At 43.6% G+C, this 24,003-nt stretch overlaps 1 protein-coding gene across 4 annotated transcripts in view; it reads left to right on the top strand.

Moving 5' to 3' along the window:
* TMEM132B (transmembrane protein 132B) overlaps nt 1-24,003 on the top strand; it is a 382,092-nt gene that overhangs the window by 144,977 nt on the left and 213,112 nt on the right. For 2 of the 4 annotated variants that reach the window (XM_005217963.4, XM_059876311.1), the window contains exon 2: nt 12,287-13,178. In XM_005217963.4, coding sequence (XP_005218020.1) covers nt 12,287-13,178 — 892 coding nt within the window. Of the gene's footprint in view, nt 1-4,053; nt 4,202-6,450; nt 6,813-12,286; nt 13,179-24,003 lie in introns of those variants that run through there. The other 2 variants (XM_015475499.3, XM_059876310.1) reach the window with 2 other exon arrangements.

The following is a 24,003-nucleotide window of genomic DNA, read 5'->3' as shown; positions in this document are numbered from 1 at the left end:
TTGTGCTTATTTCTGTCATTCTATTGGATTGGCCAACGTGTTTGAGTTTTTCTGTTAAACCCAAATGAACTTGGCCAAACCAATATGTACCCCATGCCTCTACTCCTTGAGTTAATCAAATTTCAACAGCAGCGGCTCACTCTATAAAAGATGAGAATTCAGCTGACACTCCTTACTTTCCTTTCTTACCAGTTAACATTGTATTTTGCTGAAAGTCACAGAAATCCCTGGTCTCCATAGCTTGTCAATGACCATCTTCCTTCTGTGTCTTCACGTGGTTGTTCCTCTGTGTGTTGTTGTTTAGTCACTACTAAGTTGTGTCTGACTCTTATGTGACTCCATGGACTGTAGCCCTCCAGGCTCCTCTGTCCATGGGATTTCCCAGGTGAGAATACTGGAGTGGGTTGCCATGCCCACCTCCAGCGGATCTTCCCGACTCAGGGATCAATCCCGGGTCTCCTGCATTGTGGGCAGACTCTACCATCTGAGCCACCAGGGAAGCTATACTTTTCCTATAATATTCTGTAATGGAGTTTCTGTAGAGATGTGAGGAAATGAGTGTGCTTGGTCTGTCACTTAAAATCAAATTCCATATCTTTCTTTTCAAAGGGAAAAAAAATGTCAGTATTTCTCTTAGATTAAATAAGCAAGAAGATATGTTCATCCTAGAAAACTTGAAAACACATAGAAAAATGTGACAGAGTCTGGGTTTTGGGGCAATTGGACGCAGTGAATCTAAAGTGAATCTAAAGATGAAAAATAGGTAAGACAAGCTGATAGAATTTTGATAAAGAAGAGTAATCTCTTGATATTAGTTTGCTTGATATTAGTATAACAAAGTACTACAGATTGCATGACTTAAACAACTGAAGTTTATTCTCACGGGGCTAGAGGCGGGAGGGCCAAGATTCAGGTGTGGGTAGGGTTGCTGTCCCGAGGCCTCGCTCCTTGGTGTGTAGATGGCCATCTTCTCCCTATGTCCTCACGTGGTTGTCCCTCTGCGTGGGTCTGTGTCCTAATTTCTTCTTCTAAGAACCAGTCATAATAAATGAGGGCCCACCCTGATGACCTCATTTTAACTTAATTACCCCTTTAAAACCTCTATCCCTAAATGCAGTCATGTTATTTTTTCAACTAAAGAACCCCTAAACTGTGATTCAAATAAAATACTTCTGGCTGATTCAGCATATGTTTGTTTCCAACTACGATCAGATCCTCATTTTACATTGGACCCCAAAAGAAACTTCAGATGGATTCAAGAATTCAATCTAATACTTAAAATTTGTAAGAGGGTAGATCTTAAATTTCCTCAACAACAAAAATATCAAGTGGATTCACATATGTTGGTGGGTCTGAGGCAATGGATATGGGCATTAGCTAGATTGTGGTGACTAGTTCACAGTGTAAGGCATCAAATTCTACACCTTGAATATATAAAACTTTCAACTGTCAAAAATACCTCATTAAAGAAAGAATTAAATGTGGGAATTCCCTGGCAGTCCAGTGGTTAAGACTTTGCCTTCCAGTGTAAGGGGTTAGAGCTCCTGGTCAGAGAGCTAAGATCCCACATGACTCGTGGCCAAAAAATCAAAACATAAAACAGAAGCAGAGTTGTAACAAATTCAATAAAGACCAAAATACTAAAAAAGAAAAAAAAAATCTCATTATTAAAAAAAAAAGCTTTTCAAAGAAGAATTAAATGTAAAAATGTAGACACATACATGTATCTACATGTACCCATCCATGGAAACAGTTGAAAATACAGGTGAATATATGTTTGATACTGGGATGCTGGGGAGGAATTTTTTTTTCTGTCATAAAAGCAGTGGTGGGCATCATGAAAAAAGATCCATATTCTTCATTATGTTTTAAAAAAAGTATTTATTTTGGCTGCACTGAATCTTCACTGTTGCTCATGGGCTTTCTCTAGTTGTGGCGACAGGGGCTACTCTCTAGCTGTGGTGCTCGGGCTTCTCATTGAGGTGGCTTCTCTTGTTGCAGAGCACTGGCTCTAGGGTGCAGACTAGGGGTTGTGGCGCTCAGGCTTAGTTGCCCCGCGGCAGGCATGTGAGATCTTAGTTCCCGGGCCAGGGATCAAACCTGTGTCCTCTGCATTAGCAGGTGAATTCTTAACCACTGTACCCCCAGGGAAGTCCTTCATTATGTTTTAAGTCTTATACACTGGGCTTTGATGGTCTACATAGAATATTTGAGCCCCCCGATCTTGCTAGAGAATATAGTCTTGAGACTTCTGCTATCTCTTGGCTGGTTTGGTAAGAAAGTAATTTCATGGAGGAGAGTTTGAAGGACAGTGTTCTCTAGGATCTCACTCTGGATTTTATTCTTCCTGTCAAGCTGGACCTTCTGAGAGGTATCAGCTGTCTTGGCTCACACTCCGTTGTCTTCTGAAGAATTGCCTTTGCCTGATGGCCCTTTGCTCTTACACCGCACCTCGTGTGCCCAGCACCAAAGGGAGCCTGCTAATAAGCTCACTGTTTGTAGGGATGCTGCTGTGTCCCTTGGGGCATTACCACTGGAGGGATTTCTCTCAGAGCCAGGAAAAGCTTTGCTTCTTGCTTTCATCTTATGAATGGTGTCCAACTAGTGACTTCATCTTGTGTTTTGAGAGCTGGGCAATTCAGAGGCACATTTGCAGTCTCTTTAGTTATTGCCGAAGCTCTTACAATGTAGAGTTTGCTCGCTAAGCTTTCAGCTGGCAGCAGAACACAGTGGCTAAAGGCACAAACCCGACTCTCTGCCTGGAGCTTGAACAGCTTGGATCCAGTAAACCTCTCTGCCTCTTACTAGCTCTGGGATCTTAGGCAAGTCTCTTAACCTCCCCAAGCCTCAGTTTTCCCAACAGCAACTGAACTGTTGTTCAGTTGCTCAGTCGTGTTCAACTCTTTGCGACCCCATGGACTGCAGCATGCCAGGCTTCCCTGTCCTTTACAGTCTCTTGGAGTTTGCTGAAATTCATGCCCATTGAGTCGGTGATGCTGTCCAACCATCTCATCCTCTGTTGTTCCCTTCTCCTGCCTTCAATCTTTCCCAGCATCAGGGTCTTTCCTAATGAGTCAGTTCTTCTCATTGGCTGGCCAAAGTATTGGAGGAGCTTCAGCATCAGTCCTTCCAATGAATATTCAGGGTTGATTTCCTTTAGTATTGACTGGGTTGATTTCCTTGCTGTCCAAGAGACTCTCAAGAGTCTTCTCCAGCACCACAGTTTGAAGACATCAGTTCTTCAGCACTCAGCTTTTTTTTTATTGTTCAGCTCTCATATACATACATGACCACTGGAAAAATCATAGCTTTGACTATACGAATCTTTGTAGGCAAAGTAATGTTTCCATCCATAAGTGGGACTAATAATAAAATCCTCATAATCAAAAGATTGTGAAGATGAAAAGTGTTAATATCCCTGAAATGCTTAGACTAGTGCTTGGTATATCATAAGGATTATACATAAATGTTGACTGTGATAATGGGTCTATTCTCATTACCCTTATTTCTCTATATTTTATTTTTTTATCATCACTGTAATATATGGTTATGCTGTGCTGTGCTGTGCTGTGCTCAGTTTCTCAGTTGTGTCTGACTCTGCAATCCCATGGACTGTAGCCCACCAGGCTCCTCTGTCCATGGAATTTTCCAGGCAAGAATACTGGAGCAAGTTGCCATTTCCTACTCTACGGGATCTTCCCGACCTAGGGATCAGACCCGTTTCTTGCACCTCCTGAATTGGTGGGCGGATTCTTGACCGCTGTGCCACCCGGGAAGCCATATCTAATCCTTAATGGATTTGCTGGTATATGACCCAAGACTTATATGACCCTCAAGGTGATGAATGACTATTCATTTTTGAGTACCAACACCCCTCTACTTTTTAAAAGTTCACTTTATGCCACTTCACTTTTATGAAAGACCTACATTAATATCATTTTTCACTGATCTGAAAGAAATCTAAAGAGGATTTTCCCTTTTACAAAAAAAGATGAAAAGAGTGATTATAGTGTTCAGTGTTGGTTTTGCAGGGAGGAAGGGTGGAGGGTGGCACACAGCCAGGTTCCTTCCCCGGAAACTACGCTCAGCAGCCAGGTTCCTTCCCCGGAAACTACGCTCAGCAGCCAGGTTCCTTCCCCGGAAACTACGCTCAGCAGCCAGGTTCCTTCTCCGGAAAGTACACTCAGCATTTCGGCGTCAAGTAGGTCTCTGGTCTGTAATTCTGGGGCTGGAATCAGAAAACCATATTTCTCTTAGCCAGTTGTCTCCTGTTAGTCTCTGCTAATGCTGGCAGGGGAAGAGGTGTGGGGAGGCAGATTAGAGAAGACTTCAAGACTAGAGCTGGGAGAAGGGACCAACTCCTCCTGTCCACTTCCTGTCTACTTCATGTCTGCTTCCTGTTTCTCCTCTGCTTCTAGTCTGCTTTTTTTTTTTTTTTTAAATGAAGGTTATTTATTTATTTTTGTTTTAGTTTTGGTTGTGTTGGGTCTTTTTGATGCAGTGCACAGGTTCTTCATTGCTGGGCATGGGCTTTCTCTAGTTCAGTGAGTGAGGGCTACTCTAGTGGCACCGTGCCTGCTTCTCTATGTGGTGGTTCCTACTGTTGTGGGGCATGGGCTCTAGAGTGCAGGTCCAATGGTTGTGGCCCACAGGCGTAGTTGCCCTGCAGCATGTGGGACCTTAGTTCCCCAACCAGGGCTTGAGCCTGTGTACCCTGCATTAGCAGGTAGGTTCTTAACCACTGGACCACCAGGCAAGTCCCTCTGGTCTGTTTTTTATCAGTGTCTTGCGCTTATGAATGACTCATGTTGGCCATTCAGGGCTCCCCAGCTTGAGATTTGAGAAGAATCTTGGGACGAAGGCAAGCATCCCTCCCTCCTGCCTGATGACCTGGTGTCCTCATACCTTTCTGTCTATATGGTCTCTCCTTCTCTTTCAGCCGTGTGAATTTTATCTGCTTGAGAGAGACAAACTCAAGTTTCCCCATCTTACTTTTATATGGGTGACTTTTGAATTGGATAGTTAAGTTTTTGCTACCTTTTCTGAGTTATGTGGACTGTGGCTCATGTTTCAGATGCAGAGGTGGGAAAACATGTGGTCCCTGGGGTACAACCAGGGGATACAGTTGGCGGTGGCAGCAGACTGAGTGGGATGTATAATAAATTCCACCATGGCTGGGTGTTAATGATGAAATAAGCACATGCAATTCTGCTCCTTAATCTGAGAGCATTTGGTCTGACTTGCTGCATTGGCTCTTCCTCCTGAGGCTTCAGGTCATGTGACGTGGTTTACAGGTAGCAAGGCTCTGCCATATTTTTTGCTGCTGCTGCTAAGTCACTTCAGTCGTGTCCGACACTGTGCGACCCCATAGACATCAGCCCACCAGGCTCCCCCATCCCTGGGATTCTCCAGGCAAGAACACTGGAGTGGGTTGCCATTTCCTTCTCCAATGCATGAAAGTGAAGAGTGAAAGTGAAGTCGCTCAGTCGTGTCTGACTCTTAGCGACCCCATGGACCGCAGCCTACCAGGCTCCTCCGTCCATGGGATTTTCCAGGCAAGAGTACTGGAGTGGGATGCCATTGCCTTATTGCTACCATACCTTAAAGGTATGGATCACTGGGTGCTTTGCCAGCAGCTGCATTGTGATGCTCTGGGCGAACTGTATCTATATTCCTGCTCTACCTGGGGATCTAGGCTGATACCTGGGGTGGGAGACAATCACCTGTGACTGCAGAGTGATGAAAACCTCACTAAGTCTGCAAAGATTTTGTTCATTAACTTGGCCCTGTGAGCCTTGAGCTCCAGCTCCTTCGCTGACCTTCCCATGGCTAACTCCTTGGCTTCATTGTAGAACCACCAGACCAGTTGGCCCTGGGGCAGTACAGAGAAGTGGAAAGTCTCTGAAATTCGACAGAACTGGTTTGAACCTTAACTTCGACCATGTTCAAACTGCTTAATTTCTGTGTGCCTCAGTTCCACCATTTTCCAAAAAGGACAAAGACTATTCATCTCACAACCATTGTGATAATCAATGGATGTAGCAGTTGTATATGCCCAGGTTAGCACATCGCCAGTGTTCTGTAAATGCTATTTCTCCTTTAAGTGATATTTTTTTCCCTCCATATGAAAATTGCAGCTCTTGACTTGGCAAACCTAGCAACCAGCTTAGTGACCACAGGGATGTGATATTTGAGAGGAAATGAATGGAGTGATAATGTGATGGGCCAATGATTTGTTAATATTAATGGTATCTATTGACAACCCTGTGAGGAAGCCAAAGAAAGGCTCAGAAGAACACAGAGAGATTTAGTCTTTTAAGCATTAAGCCAAGGCACTCTTAATTGATGGACATGCTCTCAGCACATATTTGTTTAGTTTCTTCTGCTAGATCCTGGATATGCAGCCATAAATTGGGTGGCAAAGTCTCTGTTCTCATGAGCTTGAATTTTAATAGAGAGACTTGATAGAATATAAGTCAACAAGTAAAAACACAAAGGCTAATTTCAGATGGTGAGAGTGGCCTTGAAGAAATTTAACAGGATGGAGTGAATAGTGACTGAATATATTTGTCAGACTCAGGCTTCTGAGAAAACAGAAGCCACACTAGTTATTTCCACAGAGGGAATTTAATCAAGGGAATCAGTTAGTCATGTGATGAAAGATCTGTGAAATGAAGTCGGGCGTGGTAAATACCTTCTGGGAATGGTAAAGTAATCCAGAAATTAATTATAGCAGGAAGCTGTTACCAATTGGACTGAAGGGACAAAGTGGAGAAATTGGATTATCAGAACCCAGAAGCTGGAACCATCTAGTAAGTATTAGAACTACTGCCTAAGAGAGCTATATTCATGGTGGGAGCTCTGATGGGGCTGGACAGTCTCTGCCTGTAAATGCTGGGAGATAAGGGGGAGAAATACCTCCCATGCTCCATCTTCTACCAGAGCATCACATTGGCTGATCACATCCAGAAGCCAGGGAGCAAAGGAGCTTGGGAAATGTAGTTCCCTATGATGCAGAGAAGAGCAGAGATAGGGCTGGAGTGCCTGCTCAGAGAAACCTTTCCTGAGCTGAGAAATCCTAGTGGGAAGGAGCCTGCTGTACTCATAGGTGGGTGATGGACTTCCCCAGCAGTGCAGAAGTTCACGGAGAAAGACACACAAACATCATGGAGATAGAACGGAAGGCATGAGTATAAAAGATCTCCTATTTCTTTCCTCTGCCTCAGAAACAATATCCACTGCACTCTTCTGAACTGACATGAATGCTCCCAAAGGCTTCCTTGTAGCTCCTGGTCTCCATGACCATGGGGGCGGGGTACCCGGATGGTGGCAGTAAATTACCACCTATTCGTCAGGACTACCCTTCGACAGATCAGTGAGCAGTTTCACTTGCTGATGGTTTTCAAAGATGTGGCCCATCTGGTCCACTGCAAAGAGAACCTTTTATTTCTGGCTGTCCATGTTTTTTTGTGGGAATTAGAAGAGACTCAGCTACAGAAATGCCACAGGCCTTGACCCTCAGGTGGGTTATCAGGAACCACAGGACTGTTAATAAGCTTCCATGCAGGACTGGTGATGGTAGCGAAAAGGTTTGTGAGTCTGTGGGCTGCATTATCTTATGGCTATAGGTCCCTCCAGTCCTGACCAAGACACATGCCCAGGAGTATTTTTTTTGTGTGCCAAGCACAGCGGTGATGTCCAGCCATGCACTTTGGGTCACAGAGTCCCTACTGGGATTCCTAATATTGTGGGAGTTGCTTCATTCTGGATGTTGTTTCCACCCGAAGTTCTTTTTGGGACTTCCCCGGAGCCATCTGTGATTCAGAACATCCTTTAATCACAGAGTGTTTGTCTGGAGCACCTTGTGCTCTTGATGAACTGGACTTGATTCTCTTTTTGGCTCTTAAGGAGGGCAGTGATGGAAAGTGCTTTGAAGTTGGGCCAAACCAAGACTTCCTCATTTTCTGCTCTCAGCACCCACCTCATTCAGTCGGGTGGTGAAAAGCCCTCTAGGAAATCAGCAGACTGAATAGGGTCTCATTTCACATCCAGACCTCCGGCCACATGGTCTGCCTGCCAATGGGAAGAAGAATGGGGCCACTATATGATGTTAGGGGACCGAAGGGATGCATGTTAGCTTCTCAGATCCTGGATGTTTTTCTAAGGACACAGTCTCATGGCTCCATAAAATGCTCCTAAATTTGCATATCATATTTTGTTGCAATCTAGTTTGAGAACAAAAATCAGAATCTGGCAGCCAATGTTTATGGTTTTCCATAGATGCCTTCAGACAAAATTTGTATTGCATTTTGCTTGAGTTATGGTGGGACAGGATTGTAAACTCACACTGCTATTTTGGATGAAATACAAGCTTTGGCCATAATAAAGAAGAGAGAAAGCACAGTTTTAAATTTCTTATAAATTGATTTTTGAGAGACAGGAAGTATCGATATAAATGATAATGAAAAAAACTAATCCACAATGGAAACAGATCATATTAAAATTTACATTTATTTTAATTTCCTTTTCCCTATCTATAAATAAGCCAGAATTTAAACCTTGCCTTAGGCTTCCCATAGATTTTATGGGAAGGTAAAATTGGAGTCTCTTTCCAAATCTGGTCAGCTGTGTGCCCACCCATATCTACTGAAGGATATTGTCAGGCTATGGAAGACAGATTTCCCGCATTGCCAGCTGATTTATGGGCAGATTCACCAAGAATTTAACTTCCTAGTTTGGAGTGGGGAAATAAACCAACCAAAAAATAATTTAAATTTCATCTGGGATGGTCTTTCTGCATTGCTTGTCATTGTCAAAATACAAATTGCCCCTTGGTGGCGGCAACAGCTAAAACTTTCCTTTGGTTGAAGCTCATTCTTCAGAGTCATCTCTTCCTCCTCCATCTTTGATCCAAATCCCACCCAATTTATAGGATGCGTTCTGGAGGAAATCCAGGTCTGGGCAAATGCATCATATACATATTTATGCATGTCTATATGTTGTGTACATATAATATTTACTACTTAAAATATATTTTAACACAGATTTGGGATCATGTAAAACAAAATTTGATGACTGCTTTTTCACTGAAGATGTAACCATTTTCTCACGACACTGCATATTTGTTGAGACAGTGGTTTTGGTGATCTCTTAACATTTCATGTAGAGTCAGACTTTCATCATTTATATGATCACCACCCTCATGATGAGTTGTTAGGTTGTTTCCTGTGTGTTGCGGCTATAAATCATACTTGGGATGACGCTTGCACATGAATCTCCTTCTTGATCTCTTATTTCCTTCACGTGAATTCCTAGGTAGAGAATTACTGGGATGGTCATTTTAAAGGGTCTGAATGTTCACTTATTTTTGGGGGCCATTCCACGAAGTCTGTGGGATCTTAGTCCCCCGACTAGGGATTAAACTTGCGCACCTTGCATTGGAAGCATGGAGTCTTAGCCACTGGATCAGCAGCGAAGTCCTATTCACTTTTATAATTGCTTTGTGTAGGTTAGCCATGCTTTTCTCCAAAATCTGACCACTCCTTGGGGCAGAAACCGCATCTGTCTTGCTCCTGTGACTTCCATATAAGGGCTGGGAACATAGTAAGTGAGTAATAAATATATTTAGATAGGTAATTGGAGAAATGAATAAAAAATAACTCTTCTCCTCTAGTAATTAATCTGACCCAAGACTGGCCATATTGATGACACTTGAGAACTTACTTTCTTCTTTCTTTGTTCTTCTTTTATCCCCCTACAACTTTACTGAGATATCATTGAACTATACAAAGTATATTTAAGGTGTACAATTTGATGTTTTGATATATGTAAACATTGTGAAGTGATCACCATAATCAAACTAATTAACATATCTATTACCTCTACCTGATTATCATTCTCAGTGTGTTTTTGTGTGTATGGAAAAGATTTAATCTAAGATCCATTCTCATAGCAAATTACAATGTACAATACAGGATTGTTAACTATATCACATTGCTAACGCACATTAGCTCTCTAGAAGGCATTCATCCTGTTTAACTGAAACTTTGTACCCTTTAACCCCCATCCTGCCTCATTGCTCTCTCTCCCCAGCCTCTGGCAACCACCATCCTACTCTCTGCTTCTACAAATCAGACTATTTTAGATTCTGCATGTAAGTGAGATGGTGCAGAGAACTTGCCTTCTGAACACCTTCTTGGTGAAAGGATGCGTCAGCTCTGAAATGATTGTGTCTGCTTCACAATCTCCTAATTACAATTTTGTCATTCTCTTGGAAAGGAGAGCTCACCAAGGACAGCCCTGAAAAGGCCGCAAATTATTTCAGTCAATAGAAAGCTGTATTTTGTAGAATTTGTAACGGCTGCAGAAAAAAATGTTACCAGGAGTTGGAGTCAATGGAGTATTTATTTGCTTTTTATCCTCTGATGATGCTGCATTTTAAACACTGCTGCTTGCTTTATTTCTTCTTGCTCTGGTTGGAAGCTGGGCTCCAGGGGCAGAGGTTTGTTTCAGGGCAAGGAAGAATCCCTGTCTGTTTGTGGCTTGATTTGCTGACCCTGGTTCCTGGTGGGCTGTCTTCACTTTGAAAAATCTTCTTGGGTCTTTGCTTTCTGTGTTTCACCATTTGAAAGAAACACACACACATATACATATATGCATGCACATGTATACATGTTTATGTATATTTATATGTATTTTAATTAACAAAGTAACACATGGTTATTGTGATAAATTTTAAGAAAAGAGAAACATTAGTGATAAAATTAAAAAATCCTTTTCAGATTCTATAGATACCATACATAAATATATGTACATTTACATATGTACCTGAAAATTACCCAAATAGAATCCTAAAAAGTTATCCAAATAGGATTATATGAGTTACGATTATAGCTGTTTATGTTTAATGACATATTGTGACTGTTTTTCAAATATACTGATATAGTTGTGCTCATTTTTCTTTTTTTAAATTTAACTTTATTATTATTAATTTTTTTTTTTACCACATGTGGGACCAGGGATCAAAACTGTGCCCCCTGCATTGGAAGCATGGAATATAAAACTGCTGGGCCACCAGGGAAGTCCCACTGGGTTTCATTTTTCTTACAGCTGCCTGTTATCCCACTGTAAAAGTGTATAGTTTATCCAATGTCCTCTTAATAAACCTTTGGAATGGTTTAAACGGATAAATAATAATAATGGTAGCTGGTAAAGGTTGAGCATGTTTGTGAGTCAGCACTGTTCTAAGCTCTTCATATTTATTAACTCATTAATCCTTATTATAGTTTATATTTATATTCTACTTTATTTGAAGACATTTGAGGCACAGAGAGGTTAAGTAATTTGCCCCAAATTGCACAGTGAAGAAGTGACAGAGTTGGGATTTAGATCCAGCCTGCTTACCCCAGCTCATATGTTCTTTTTTTTTTTTTAAGTAGTTTTTTAAAAAATATATTTTTATTTATTTATTTGGCTGTGCTGGGTCTTCGTTGCTGCACACCAGATCTTCAGTCTTCATCGTAGCACGTCGAATCTTTAGTTGCTGCATGTGAACTCTTAGTTGCAGCGCATGGGATCTGGTTCCCTGATCAGGGATCGAACCTGGGCCCCTGCATTGGGAACACGAAATAACCACTGGACCACCAAGGAAGTCCCTCATATATTAACACATTCTTTAGTTTGTCTGCAATTCAAAAGGATGCTGTAGGGGACATCCTTGTAGATAAATAGATCTTCACGCAGTCTCATTCGTGTTTCAGAAGGAGAGATTTCTAGAAGCAGGAATGCTGAGCCATAGCTTCACCCTCATTTTGAAAAGAATTAGGAGATGTCTCAATGTACCTGCACACATCCCATCTAGGAGTGACAGGAAGAAGTGTAAATATCAAATAAAAGCATCAACACCTCATATACAGCAGTCCGATGCCTGGTCGTGTGGTGGGCTGGGTAGGCAGCCTACTCTCTGTAGGGTGATTACAACAGAGTCGACCATGATCCTCTGAGTTTGGAGATTTGCAAGAACAAGAGAGTGTGATGTTTTCCCTCTGGTGGTGTAATTCAGCCACAGGGCGATTGGGTCAGTCGTACCTGGGGCCTCCTTCCCACTCTGCCTTGGTTATTTTGGAAGATCCTTAGAACACACTTTACGTAATGCAAGGAATTCCACAGTTAGGAGACCTAGGGGACGTGGCCAGTGGGCAGTGTGCTGGGGGTGGGTGGGTGGAGCTTGCACTGCGTTAATTAAATCCGGACTCCGTTCTCAATCTTCCTTTCCTTTCTTGTGCAGTGATGGAGAGCCGAGCCATCGTGGACAGCCTGCAGAGGTTCTCCTCGCTCCCTGCTTACCTTCCCACAAGCTTCCACATCTCTAACGCAGAAGAGTCCTTCTTTCTTAAAGAGGCCAACCAGGACATCACACGGAACTCCAGTCTGCAGACCCGGGTGGAGTCATTCTTTATCTACCGAGCCAGGAGATCCCCAGTTGTCAATGCCAGCTATGGTCCATTTTCAGTGGAGAAGATGGTCCCCCGGGAGCTCATGCTGACTTCTACACCCTTTGGGCATGTGGGCCAGTTTCCCTTTAATTGGAAGGTGAAAGCCCACATCCTCGATAGCTCCATTTACTCCAACAGACCCAAAGTGCAGACCTTGTTTTACATCACGGGGATGGGCTGGGCTGATGATGACCCTGCAGAACAGCTACCCTGTGTCAAGATGTTTGCTTTCCCCGAGGCCAGGGAAGTGGCGGCCAGCTGTCGGCTGCAAGGGACCCCGGGGCTGTGTGTGGCCGAGCTGGAGCTGCTGCCCGAGTGGTTCAGCTCTGGGCTGGACCTCGAGCCTGAGGAGGAGATCCCGGCCCTGCTTGGTGGCACGGCCATGGAGCTCTTCTTTGCACTCTACCCGGCTGGTCCGGCCGGTCAGTGTCCCCTGGAAGAGGATGGCAAGTGGGAGAATAACATCCACTCGGGCCAGGACAGCCCCCCGCCGGCACCCCCAGCCCGGGAGAGGATCGGGAGTGTCATGGTCTACCCAACCCAAGATGATCTGCGGTGGTCCCTGCTGAACCTGGATGAGAACGTCGTCCTCTCTGTGCCGCTGAACCTCATCCGGGAAGGGGACACAGCCACCTTTTTGGTCTCCCTGACTAGTGGCTCTGTGGCAGACCACTTCACTCTTAGGTAAGAGGCTTTGCAGGGTTGGATGGGCTGGAAATCCACTCTTGATCATCAGTGAATTGTTATTCTATCAAGTGGTTGTTGATTATAAGTTTCCTCCACCACAGTGAGGAAACTTACAATCATAAGACCAATGCAAGCCAGCAGACTAGACAGCCTCAAGGAGAGTATTTGGGGATGGGCTCTGGGCATCTCTGTTTTCCAAGCTCTCCCTAACTAATTCTGTTGTGAGGCCAGGATTAAAATATCTGCTTGGAAAGCAGTGATTCAGGCTGTGAGGTCCAAGTGCGTCCCTTTCAGGCTCTCACCTGACATTCTGAACCTCTCACTGCCCCCTTTGATGTGCCAGGTAGAATCCCAGAATGAATGCCCAGAAGTGGACACCTTGTAAATGAATTTCTAAATCCATAAAGGAGTTTTCTGAGACAGTGTCTCCTACCTCTCAGTTTTTTTTTTTTTTTAATTATTTATTTGGCTGTGCTGGGTCTTAGTTGCGACATGCAAACCCTTAGTTGCAGCATGTGGAATCTAGTTCCCTGACCAGGGATCGAACCTGGGCCTCCTGCATTGGGAGCATGGAGTCTTAGTCATTGAACCACCGGGGAAGTCCCAGCCTTCCTCTTAGTTTTTAATCAGTAAGGAATCCTTTGTCAAAGCAAAGCAGCTGTCTATATATGATGAAGACTTGATTTTAGGATTGCAGAAAGTGGGGAACTTCTCTGTGCTAAAGGTACAAATCTATCTTTAGCTTATTTTGCTCACAAAGGTCCCTGGGTAGCAATAGAATGTATGGCTCTGCTACGCACCGGCTGTGTGCCCTGGGGCAAGTCACCCAACCTCTCTGGGCTTCAGCTTCCTCATGGGTGAGATGGGCATAATGACGGGATCTATTTCCTGGGGGTTGTTGTGAGGATTACACAAGTTAATCAAGTTCTTACAACAGTGCCTGGTGCATGGAGAGTCTTCACTGAATGTTAGGCTGTGGCTGTTTCCTCGTCCTCAGATGCTGAGCTGGTAGACCTCTAAACTGCAGTGCAGGTGGGGCTTTGAACTAATCTTGAGTCCAGTGTGGTCCTTCTGATTCTGACAGAGGCTGACGTCCCAGATCACACCTGTCTGGAGGTGTCCTTGTTCAGAACCCGCCAAGAGGATCCGAATACTCTGGTAGATCCCAAATGGGTTTAGTAGCCTGCAGGAAATAGGGTTCTTATTTGAAGCCCCTTGAGTTAGTCTTGGTGGTAAAATTGATTCAGAACTGGGTGTGGACCCAGCCCTGTGCTAGTCACTTCTGTGATAGGGCTGGTCTGGTCTAAAACTTAGCTCTTGCTCTGCAGAGATTCTTTCAATGCCAGGCAGTGCCAGCTGCTCACTATAGACCAAGAATGGCATAGGGGTGGCTTCTGCTCTCCTGCCACTCACTCTCCCGAGGCAGACATAATCAATCAACTGCAGCACCTGGTACTCCCTCTGCCATGGCAGACATTACTAATATACTGCCACATTGAGCCCAGGACTCCAGGCTGCTGCTACTGCTGCTAAGTTGCTTCAGTTGTGTCCGACTCTGTGCGACCCTATAGACGGCAGCCCACCAGGGTCCTCCGTCCATGGGATTTTCCAGGCAAGAGTACTGGAGTGGGTTGCCATTGTCTTCTGCAGGCAGCCCCTACCAATTCATGTGAGGGAAGAGGGTATGACATTTCAGATTAAGCTTATTTGCCATCTCGGGTGTAGAGAGAATGTTTTTGAGTGAGAATTTCAAGGAAAGGGAGAGCAGTTGCCCTGGTGGTTGGGAAAGTCCAGGAACCTGGCTGAGAAACGCATTTCAGGCCAGCAGAATTGCGCACACAGTACTAGATAGCTTTCACTGAGAACTTAGAACGCTCCGGACCACATTCTAAGTGCTTTACATTCCTTCACTCACTGAATTTGACAACAAACAACTCGAGTAGGCACGTATCATCATCCCCATTTTTCTGAGGCACAGAGAAGTTAAGTAACTTGCCCAAGCTCATACAGCTAGGGAGTGGTGGGTGTGAACCTACTGGTGGGCAAGCTCTAGAGCCAGTGCCCTTCACCCCCACAGTCAACCGCCTTTCAAAGATAGGAGGAGGCAGCTGCCGCACCTCCTGACGGTGCATGGCTCAGTCATGCCAGAGCTGAGGGTCAATTTAGGGAGAGAGAAGCTGCTGAGATTGGAGGAAGATCCAGAATGTAGAGGCTCCTGAAGTGGCATCTTGGTGCTAAGTAGAAACCCCTTAAGTTTTTTGTTGCACACAGAAGTTAATTTTAGAGCTGAAATGAACTCTTAATGTGCTGACTTTGCCCTGAAAGGTCAAATCATGAACTGTCAGCCTTCAGGAAATATTAATACTATCCAGGGGCCTTTAATTGTGGGGCCTTGAGACTGTTCCCAAAGGGGAAGCACTTAGTTTAAAGTTTGCAAACTGATGATCATAGCAAGTCTAACCCAGAGATGTGTGCTGTTTTTTTTTTTTTTTTTAATCTCATATGGCATTCCTTAAAATATTTAAAAGAGTTGACAACCTCTGACAATAGGGAGATCTCACATATTATTTTCTTGGAAGGTTTTGAAGATTTGGTAACTTGGCTACAGTTGGCTGTAACTAAGAAGTGGCTTCCCGCTTTAGATGGATCACGCATTGCCTGGCTACTCAGTCTCCACCATGCCCGGCCCATTGCACTCACTTATCTGGTTATTGTGAGCATTTTGAAACTCCTGATAGAGTAAGGGGAAAGAAAAAGGGGAAAAGGGGAAAGCAGTGCTTAAAAGAGGGGCTAAATTCTAACCTCTGAAGGCAGACATCACCGACTCATTCACTGTGTGTGTCAGGGAGACAGAAGTGGTCATAGAGTGCATCATAGGAAATGAAACATCAGGGACTTCCCTGGTGGTCTGGTGGTTAAGACTCCGCGCTCCCAGTGCAGAGGGCCCAGGTTCCATCCCTGGTCAGGGAACCAGGTCCCGCATTCCGCAACTGAGGGTCCCTCATGCTGAAACTAAGACCTGGCACAGCCAACTAAATAAATGTTTTAAAAAAGGAAGTGAAACATTCCTCCATCATCACTGGTATTATTTAGTGAATTTAGTTGCTTCATGTAAAACAATTAGAAGAGTGCCTGGCACCCTGTAGGTGTTCAGTACGTGTTAATAGATACAATTATTTACATACTATAATTGATGCTATTATGATTAATTGATACTTTTAAATAATTATGTGTACTGTGCCAGGCTCCAGTTGTGTCTCTCATATGATCACAGGCAGCATACAAAGTATTCATGTCCATCTTATGAATGTGGAAACTGAGACTCAGAGAGATTAGGTGTTACCTGTCTGAAGCCGTGCAATGGGAAAGTGGTGGGGTTGGCGTGTGGGTCTGCATGCAGGAGTTGAAAACACTCTTTTGGATGGTTCTACTTGTCCAGATGGAGACTGAGCTTTACCTTTCAGATCTTTCTGGGTCACCATCTAGAGTTTCTTGTCTTCATGCTTTCCTAGATATGACTATTGTTTCTGTTTGTTTGCTCACAGAAGCTTTATTCACATGTAAATTATATAGTGAACTTGATTTTAAAAACCAGTCTATCAATATCAATTGCATTCCTATATAGGGATAAAATTCTAATTTCTTTATTGAAGTATAGTTAATTTACAATGTTTTGTTAGTTTCAGGTGTACAGCAAAATGATTCAGTTATACATACATACCTAAATACATACACGGGGCTTCCCAGGTGGCACCAGGGGTAAAGAACCTGCCTGCCAGTTCAGGAGTCTTAAGAGTTGTGGGTTCAATCCCTGCATTGGGAAGATCCCCTGGAGAAGGGAATGGCAACCTGCTCCAGTATTCTTGCCTGGAGAATCCCATGGACAGAGGAGCCTGGCGGGCTATAGTCCATGGGGTTGCAAAGAGTCGGACAGGACTAAAGTGACTTAGCACACGTGCACGCACATACATACATATATATGTACATGTTCTTTCTCAGCTTTTTCCATTATATGTTATTACAGGGTATTGAATGCACATGACTTATTTCTTTAAAAAAAAAAAAAACATTTATTTATGGCTGCACTGGATCTTCCTTGCTTCAGATGGGCTTTCTCTAGTCACGGCGAATGGGGGCTACTCTTTCTTCATTGTGGTGTGCATGGCAGTGGCGTCTCTTGTTGCAGAGTACAGGCTCTAGGCCTGGGAGCTCTGTAGCTGTGGCTTGCAGGCTCCAGAGTGTGGGCTCAGTGGTTTTTGGCACAGAGGCTTAGTTGTTCTGAAGCACATGGAATCCTTCCAGACCGGGGATTGAACCTGCATGCCCTGCATTGGTAGGTGGATTTTCTTCCACCGTACCACCAGGGAAGTCCGACTATTATTTCTTATGCTGAACTTTATGGCCAGAGAAGAGTGAAAGTGAAAGTCACTCAGTAGTGTCCGACTCTGTGACTGTGTAGTCCATGGAATTCTCCAGGCTAGAATACTGGAGTGGGTAGCCATTCCCTTCTCCAGGGGATCTTCTTAACCCAGGGATCGAACCCAGGTCTCCCGCACTGCAGGCAGATTCTTTACCAGCTGAGCCTCCAGGGAAGCCCCAGAGAAGAATGCACTAAAATTGTGGAAATAAATGAAGATTACCTAGATGAGAACACAGGTTATTTATTCAGAGCTTGCTTTGGCAAGGGAGTCAGTCACCATCACTGACGTTTGGCAGAGACCCAAGGGCAGACAAGGAAGTGGGAAAGTTCTGCTCCGATTGTCAGTATGGGGAAGCTGCGGGGAGGGGGCTCCCAAGCAGTGAGCATCTTATGTGACTGGTCTGGGAAGCATATTTGGCTTTTTCTGGCTGACCTTGAATTGGAAGCAGAGGCTGTCAAAAGGGAAGCTGGCAGTCGTGGATCAACTTCAGACTTTTCTGGGCTGACTGTTGCTGAGGCTGTGGTTTGGCATTTTGGCTTGGTTGCTGCAAGGTTGTGGGTCAGACTTTTCTTATCATAGATGGTCTGGCTATTGTCTTTTTGTATATTCAGGCTCTTAAAAATAAAACACTGTTTTCAGGCTGTAGGGGATGTGTTATTTCCCCACATAACTGATTGTCTGTTTTAATCATGTCTTTTATGAATGAAATGTGACATATTTCATTCTGGCTCAGATGAAACCCCAGATCAAAGTGTGAATGTGCACAAGATTCACTGAGATAATTTCAGAATTGAAGACGTATGGACAGGGGACAGGTGTGTGCAATTTTCACGTGTTGCATTGCTGTTTCTGACTGCATATTGTATTGTGGCCAGTCTGAACAAAAGTTGAATTGGTTGTTCTCTAACACAGATAGACTCTGTTAAACGCCAATATCTAAAACTAACCGTATATTGAAAAGCCTTTTATTTATTTGTTATTTCAAATTTAAAGTTGCAGAGTTTTCTTTCTTTTTAAAAATATTAATTTATTTGGCTGCATTGTGTCTTAGTTGGGGCACACTGGCTCTTCGTTGCAGTGCCCGGGGGGCTCAGTGGTTGCCATACATGGGCTTAGTTGCCCCATGGCATGTGGGATCTTAGTACCTTGACCAGAAATCGAACTGGTGTCCCCTGCATTGGAAGGTGGATTCTCAACCACAAGGGAAGTCCTTTTAGCAAAGGGTTAAAAAGTGGGGTATGGAGGGTTTGGGGGCTGCTAAGCTGGATCCAGGGTAAGTCTTTCAAACCAAGAAAGGCTGACATATTATGAAAGTTTTCCCACTCCATCTGTAATGTCTCCAAAGCCGAGAGTGATCCTGAGAAGCTTTATCCCTGATTTATGAAAATAGCTCTTTCTTGGCTTACACAGAGAACCTCCCAGGCTGACCTCTCATCCTGTTAGGCAGTGGAGCCCAGTGGTGAAGACTGTAGACTCCGGGCCCAGACAGCCTAGGTACCGAGTGCCAGCTGGGTGACCTTAGGCAGGTTACTTAACCTCTCTGTGTCACAATTTCCCCATTTGTAAACGGGGGCTGTTTATGCTTTAAGTGGCTGTTTACGAAGTGTCAGCTTTGCTCAGCCAGATTCTTCCCTTTCATTTGTTGCCAGCACATCCTTCTGGTTGCTCAGGCCAAGTGTCTAATTACCAGACTGACTTTTGCCATTCTCTGATACATACCCCTCCATTTGAGCTGTCAGCAAATCCTGAGTTTTCTCTAGAAGTGATGAGCTCCCAATCATTAGAAGCATTCAACAAGAGAGGCTGTCTACCGGGAGGGGCACTTCTGGGCAGGTTGACAGGCTCTTCTGCAATTCTTCTGGGTCATCCACACTTACATGTCTGGTAGGATTTTCCTATATAGTATCCAGAATTGAACTCCCTCCGTGTCAAGCCAGGGTCCTATCTTGGCCTCCTGACAGGTCTCCCAGCCTCCACCTTTGCCTCTTGCTGTCTTGAGCAAAAACCAAAGTTCTCCTGTGGGCCCACAGGCCTGACATGATCTGACCTCCTCCTGTGGCCCCCTGCCCTGCTCTGATTTTTTGGACATACTTTATCATTTATATTAATGACATAATATATCATCATTTATGGCTCACCTCTTCCTGCTGAAATGTGAGGTCTCTGAGGGCGGGGACTTTTGCCTACTTTGTTCTTTGATGTGCACTAAGGACCCAGGGTACTGTCTGGCACAGACTAAGTGCTCAAGAAATATGTTTTGGGTGAATGAATGAGTGAATTTGGAAATGTTGTGAAGCATTGTTCCTGGATGAAGGGTGTGAATTGTCGAGACTGTATGAATTCATGGAATAAATAAATAGGAATTTCATAAATACTGAAGGTTGGGACACTTAGAGATCTACTTCTGGCAGTTTTGTCTTGGCTACAGTGTGAGAATGGATTAATCATTTTTTCTTTAAAAAATGTTTATATTTATTTATTTGGCTGTGCTGGGTCTTAGTTGCGGTACCTGGAATCTTTAGTTGTGGCACGTGGGACTTCCCTGGTGGTCAAGAGTGGTCAAGACTCTGAGCTTCCAATGCAGGGGGTCCAGGTTCGATCCCTGGTCAGGTAACTAGATCCCACATGCCACAACTAAAAAATCTTCATGATGCAACTAAGGATTCATCATTTCTAATCAAACTGTAGGCAGTGCCAGTGTAGTCTGAACCTTGGTAATTCACACATCCCCTTTAGGATTTTTTTTTTTTTTTTGTCATGTCAGATGCTGCCACATCCTACCATTGTAAGTTAAGTCATATCCACGTGCCTTCTTTGTGCAATTTTTATTTGCTCTTTTTCTTTAAATGAAATCACTTAAAACTTATATAAACACGTTTTAAAGGATACCTTACATCAGCCACCATAAATAGAAATCAGTATTACGTGTTTACATGCAAGAGTATTATAAAGATAAATTACAATAATAACAACAGGAAAGAACACAACACTGCTAAGTGCTAAGTACCTGTGGAAGCAACCTGAGGTTGGATTTCTGCTTGAAAGGAGGTTTAGCACATGCTGCAGAGAGGTGATGGCCACGGAAACTTTCTCCCGTACATCGTCACAGATCCTGGAGGGGGTGACTGTCTCCCTCTGTGACTTCTTGCGGTTTGAGCCATGTCTGTGTGACACCAGGGCCACCTGCAGACCCAGGACCAGGCTTTGGGAAAACTGGCTGCTGAAGACTTTCTCATCCATGGGATCAAGGAGACACCAGGAAGCATCACCTCCTGGTCAGCCTCTGCTCCGCCATGGAGGTCCTTTCTCTCTCCCATGGACATCACTTCCTGTCCACACCACTTCCTCGGGGACTTCTTTTGTACCTGGTATTGCTAATATATGTTCCAGGTTGAGAATGTCAATTACCTCAAATCTTTCTAGATTCCCTGACTGCAGAGACCATCTTCCTTCATTTCAGTACTGGGCAGAAGGGAGATCAGAAGTGTCGGAGGTAGAAAATGTAGTTGGTGACTATGGGATGGGTGAGCCTGCAGGCTGAAATCTAGCTGTCACTGATGGAGCAAATGTTTTGTGATCACCTATTAGTTTGTCCACCTTTGGTTTGCTTTTCTTTTTTCCTTTTGAAAAAAACCACATATGCTCCCACCTCTCAAGCTCATATTTTCCAAGGAGGAAGGCAGTAACCAAACAAATAAACTAAATTATACACAAATAAAACCCAAGCTAAGGGCCACGAAGGAAACAAACAAAATGCAGTATATTCAAACTTCATTTCATTTATTTTAATTTTTTAAAAGCTTTTTGTCTTGGGAGGATTTTAGATTTATAGGAAAGTTGCAGAAAACGCAGATTATCCCTAATGCAAACATTTTTTACATAGCCACAGTGTGAATATCACAATCAGGCAATTAGCATGGCTGTAATATTGTTAACTAACCTACAGACATTATGAAAAAGTGCCTGCTGTTCCCGTAACATCCTTTTTTGGTTCCAGGATCCCACATTGCCTAGAGTTGTTATAGCTCCTTAGTCTGATGAATTCTGATCTGTGGTCTGTGTTTTATTTTTGCATTTTCTCTCTTTCATGACCTTCATGTTTTTGATGAATACTGACCAGTTATTTATTTTTTTTTTGACCAGTTATTTTTGACAATGTTCCTCAATTTGGGTTTTTCTGGTATCTTCTCATGATTAAATTGAGGATGTGTGTATTTGGTAGGAATATCAATGAAGTGCTTGTCCTTCTCCCTGTTGTATGGGAGGCATGTGATGTTGACATGTCTCGTTACCACTGATATTTACCTAGGTTACCTTCTTAAAGTGATATCTTTTCAGTTCCTCTACTACAAGTATGATTTTCCCTTTTGTAATTAGTAATAATAATATCTGGGAAGATAACTTGTGACTATCAACATCTTTCATGTACTTTTTGCCCATGAATTTTAGCATCTGTTGATGATTCTTGCCTCAGTTCAGTTCAGTTCAGTTCAGTTCAGTTGTTCAGTTGTGTCCGACTCTTTGTGACCCCATGAACCGCAGCACACCAGGCCTCCCTGTCCATCACCAACTCCCGGAGTCTACCCAAACCCATGTCCATCGAGTCAGTGATGCCATCCAACCATCTCATCCTCTGTTGTCCCCTTCTCCTCCTGCCCTCGATCTTTCCCAGATCATGGTCTTTTCAAATGAGTCAGCTCTTCGCAGTAATTTTTAAATAAATGAATCAGAAGTGAATATTCCAGGAGAATCTTGGCTCTTCTTGATCACTGCTTATTTGTATATTAAGAAGTGAGCCAGAAGCAATTAGTCGTTATAGAGGCCACTACACCTTTTCTGCTGAAATGAAAGAAGATGCTCTATGCACTTAGGTGGTCCAGAAGGTTTTGAGATGACTGCCATTCACGCTTCCCACTGCTGGGGGCCCAGGTTCAGTCCCTGGTTGGGGAACTAAGATCTCATTAGACGTGTGGCATGGCCAAAAAAAAGAAAGAAAAAGAAAAGTAAAAAAAAAAATTAATCTCAGTGCTCACTTTCACACTTAAAACAATAGCAACCTGAGAAGATTTCCCTGGTAGTCCAGTGGTTAAGACTCCACTTTCCACTGCAGGGAATGTGGATTCAATCCCTGATCAGGGAATTAAGATCCCACATGCCTCGCAGCCAAAAAACCAAAACATAAAGCAGAAACAATATTGTAACAAAAATTCAATAAAGACTTTAAAAAAGGTCCACGTTAAAAAAATCTTAAACCTTAAAAAAAGCCCAGTAGCAACCTGTTTGGTGAAATTACCTCATGTGGTGCCCCAAATTCAGGCTTTATTAATTTTTTTCCCCAAAGGAAACTCCGATTTCCCTTGAGGAAACTCTGCACAGATACAGATGCTCTGCATCCGGCAATGTCAAAGCGCAGATTGAGCCTAGATTTCAGCAGAACTTAGAAAGAAGGTAGACAATTATTTACCAAATAAACCATAAGCTGCCCAGTGTTTAACTAGTTCCAAAAATCATCAGCTGAATTCAGTGAGTGTATTTCCATTGGTGCTCAGCCCCATCTCTACCTTGCTTTCCATCCCAAGTTCACTGGAGTCTGGGAGCTCCTATGGAGGCTGGTAGGGAGCAAGTATAAATGTCACAGGCTTGAGGAGTCTAGCTACAGAGGGGATTTTTTTTTTAATTGAAAGAAATATTCTTTAAATTCTATTCAGTTCAGTTCAGTTGCTCAGTCGTGTCTGACTCTTTGTGACCCCATGAACCACAGCATGCCAGGCCTCCCTGTCCATCACCAACTCCCGGAGTTCACTCAGACTCACGTCCATCGAGTCAGTAATGCCATCCAGCCATCTCATCCTCTGTTGTCCCCTTCTCCTCCTGCCCTCAATCTTTCCCAGCATCAGGGTCTTTTCCAGTGAGTCAGCTCTTCGCATGAGGTGGCCAAAGTATTGGAGTTTCAGCTTCAGCATCAGTCCTTCCAGTGAACATCCAGGACTGGTCTCCTTTAGGATGGACTGGTTGGATCTCCTTGCAGTCCAAGGGACTCTCCCGAGTCTTCTCCAACACCACAGTTCAAAAACATCAATTCTTTGGTGCTCAGCTTTCTTTATAGTCCAACTCTCACATCCATACATGACTACTGGAAAAACCATAGCCTTGACTAGATGGACCTTTGTTGACAAAGTAATGTCTCTGCTTTTTAATGTGCTGTCTAGGTTGGTCATAACTTTCCTTCCAAGAAGTAAGTGTCTTTTAATTTCATGGCTGCAATCACCATCTGCAGTGACTTTGGAGCCCAAAAAAGTTAAGTCAGCCACTGTTTCCCCATCTATTTGCCATGAAGTGATGGGACTGGATGCCATGATCTTAGTTTTCTGGATGTTGAGCTTACAATTTTTAAAAGTTTC

Source organism: Bos taurus, chromosome 17, assembly GCF_002263795.3.
Source record: "Bos taurus isolate L1 Dominette 01449 registration number 42190680 breed Hereford chromosome 17, ARS-UCD2.0, whole genome shotgun sequence".
Taxonomy (NCBI): domain Eukaryota; kingdom Metazoa; phylum Chordata; class Mammalia; order Artiodactyla; family Bovidae; genus Bos; species Bos taurus.
Note: the sequence above shows the minus strand (reverse complement) of the source record. Positions and strands in the feature narration are given on the sequence as shown.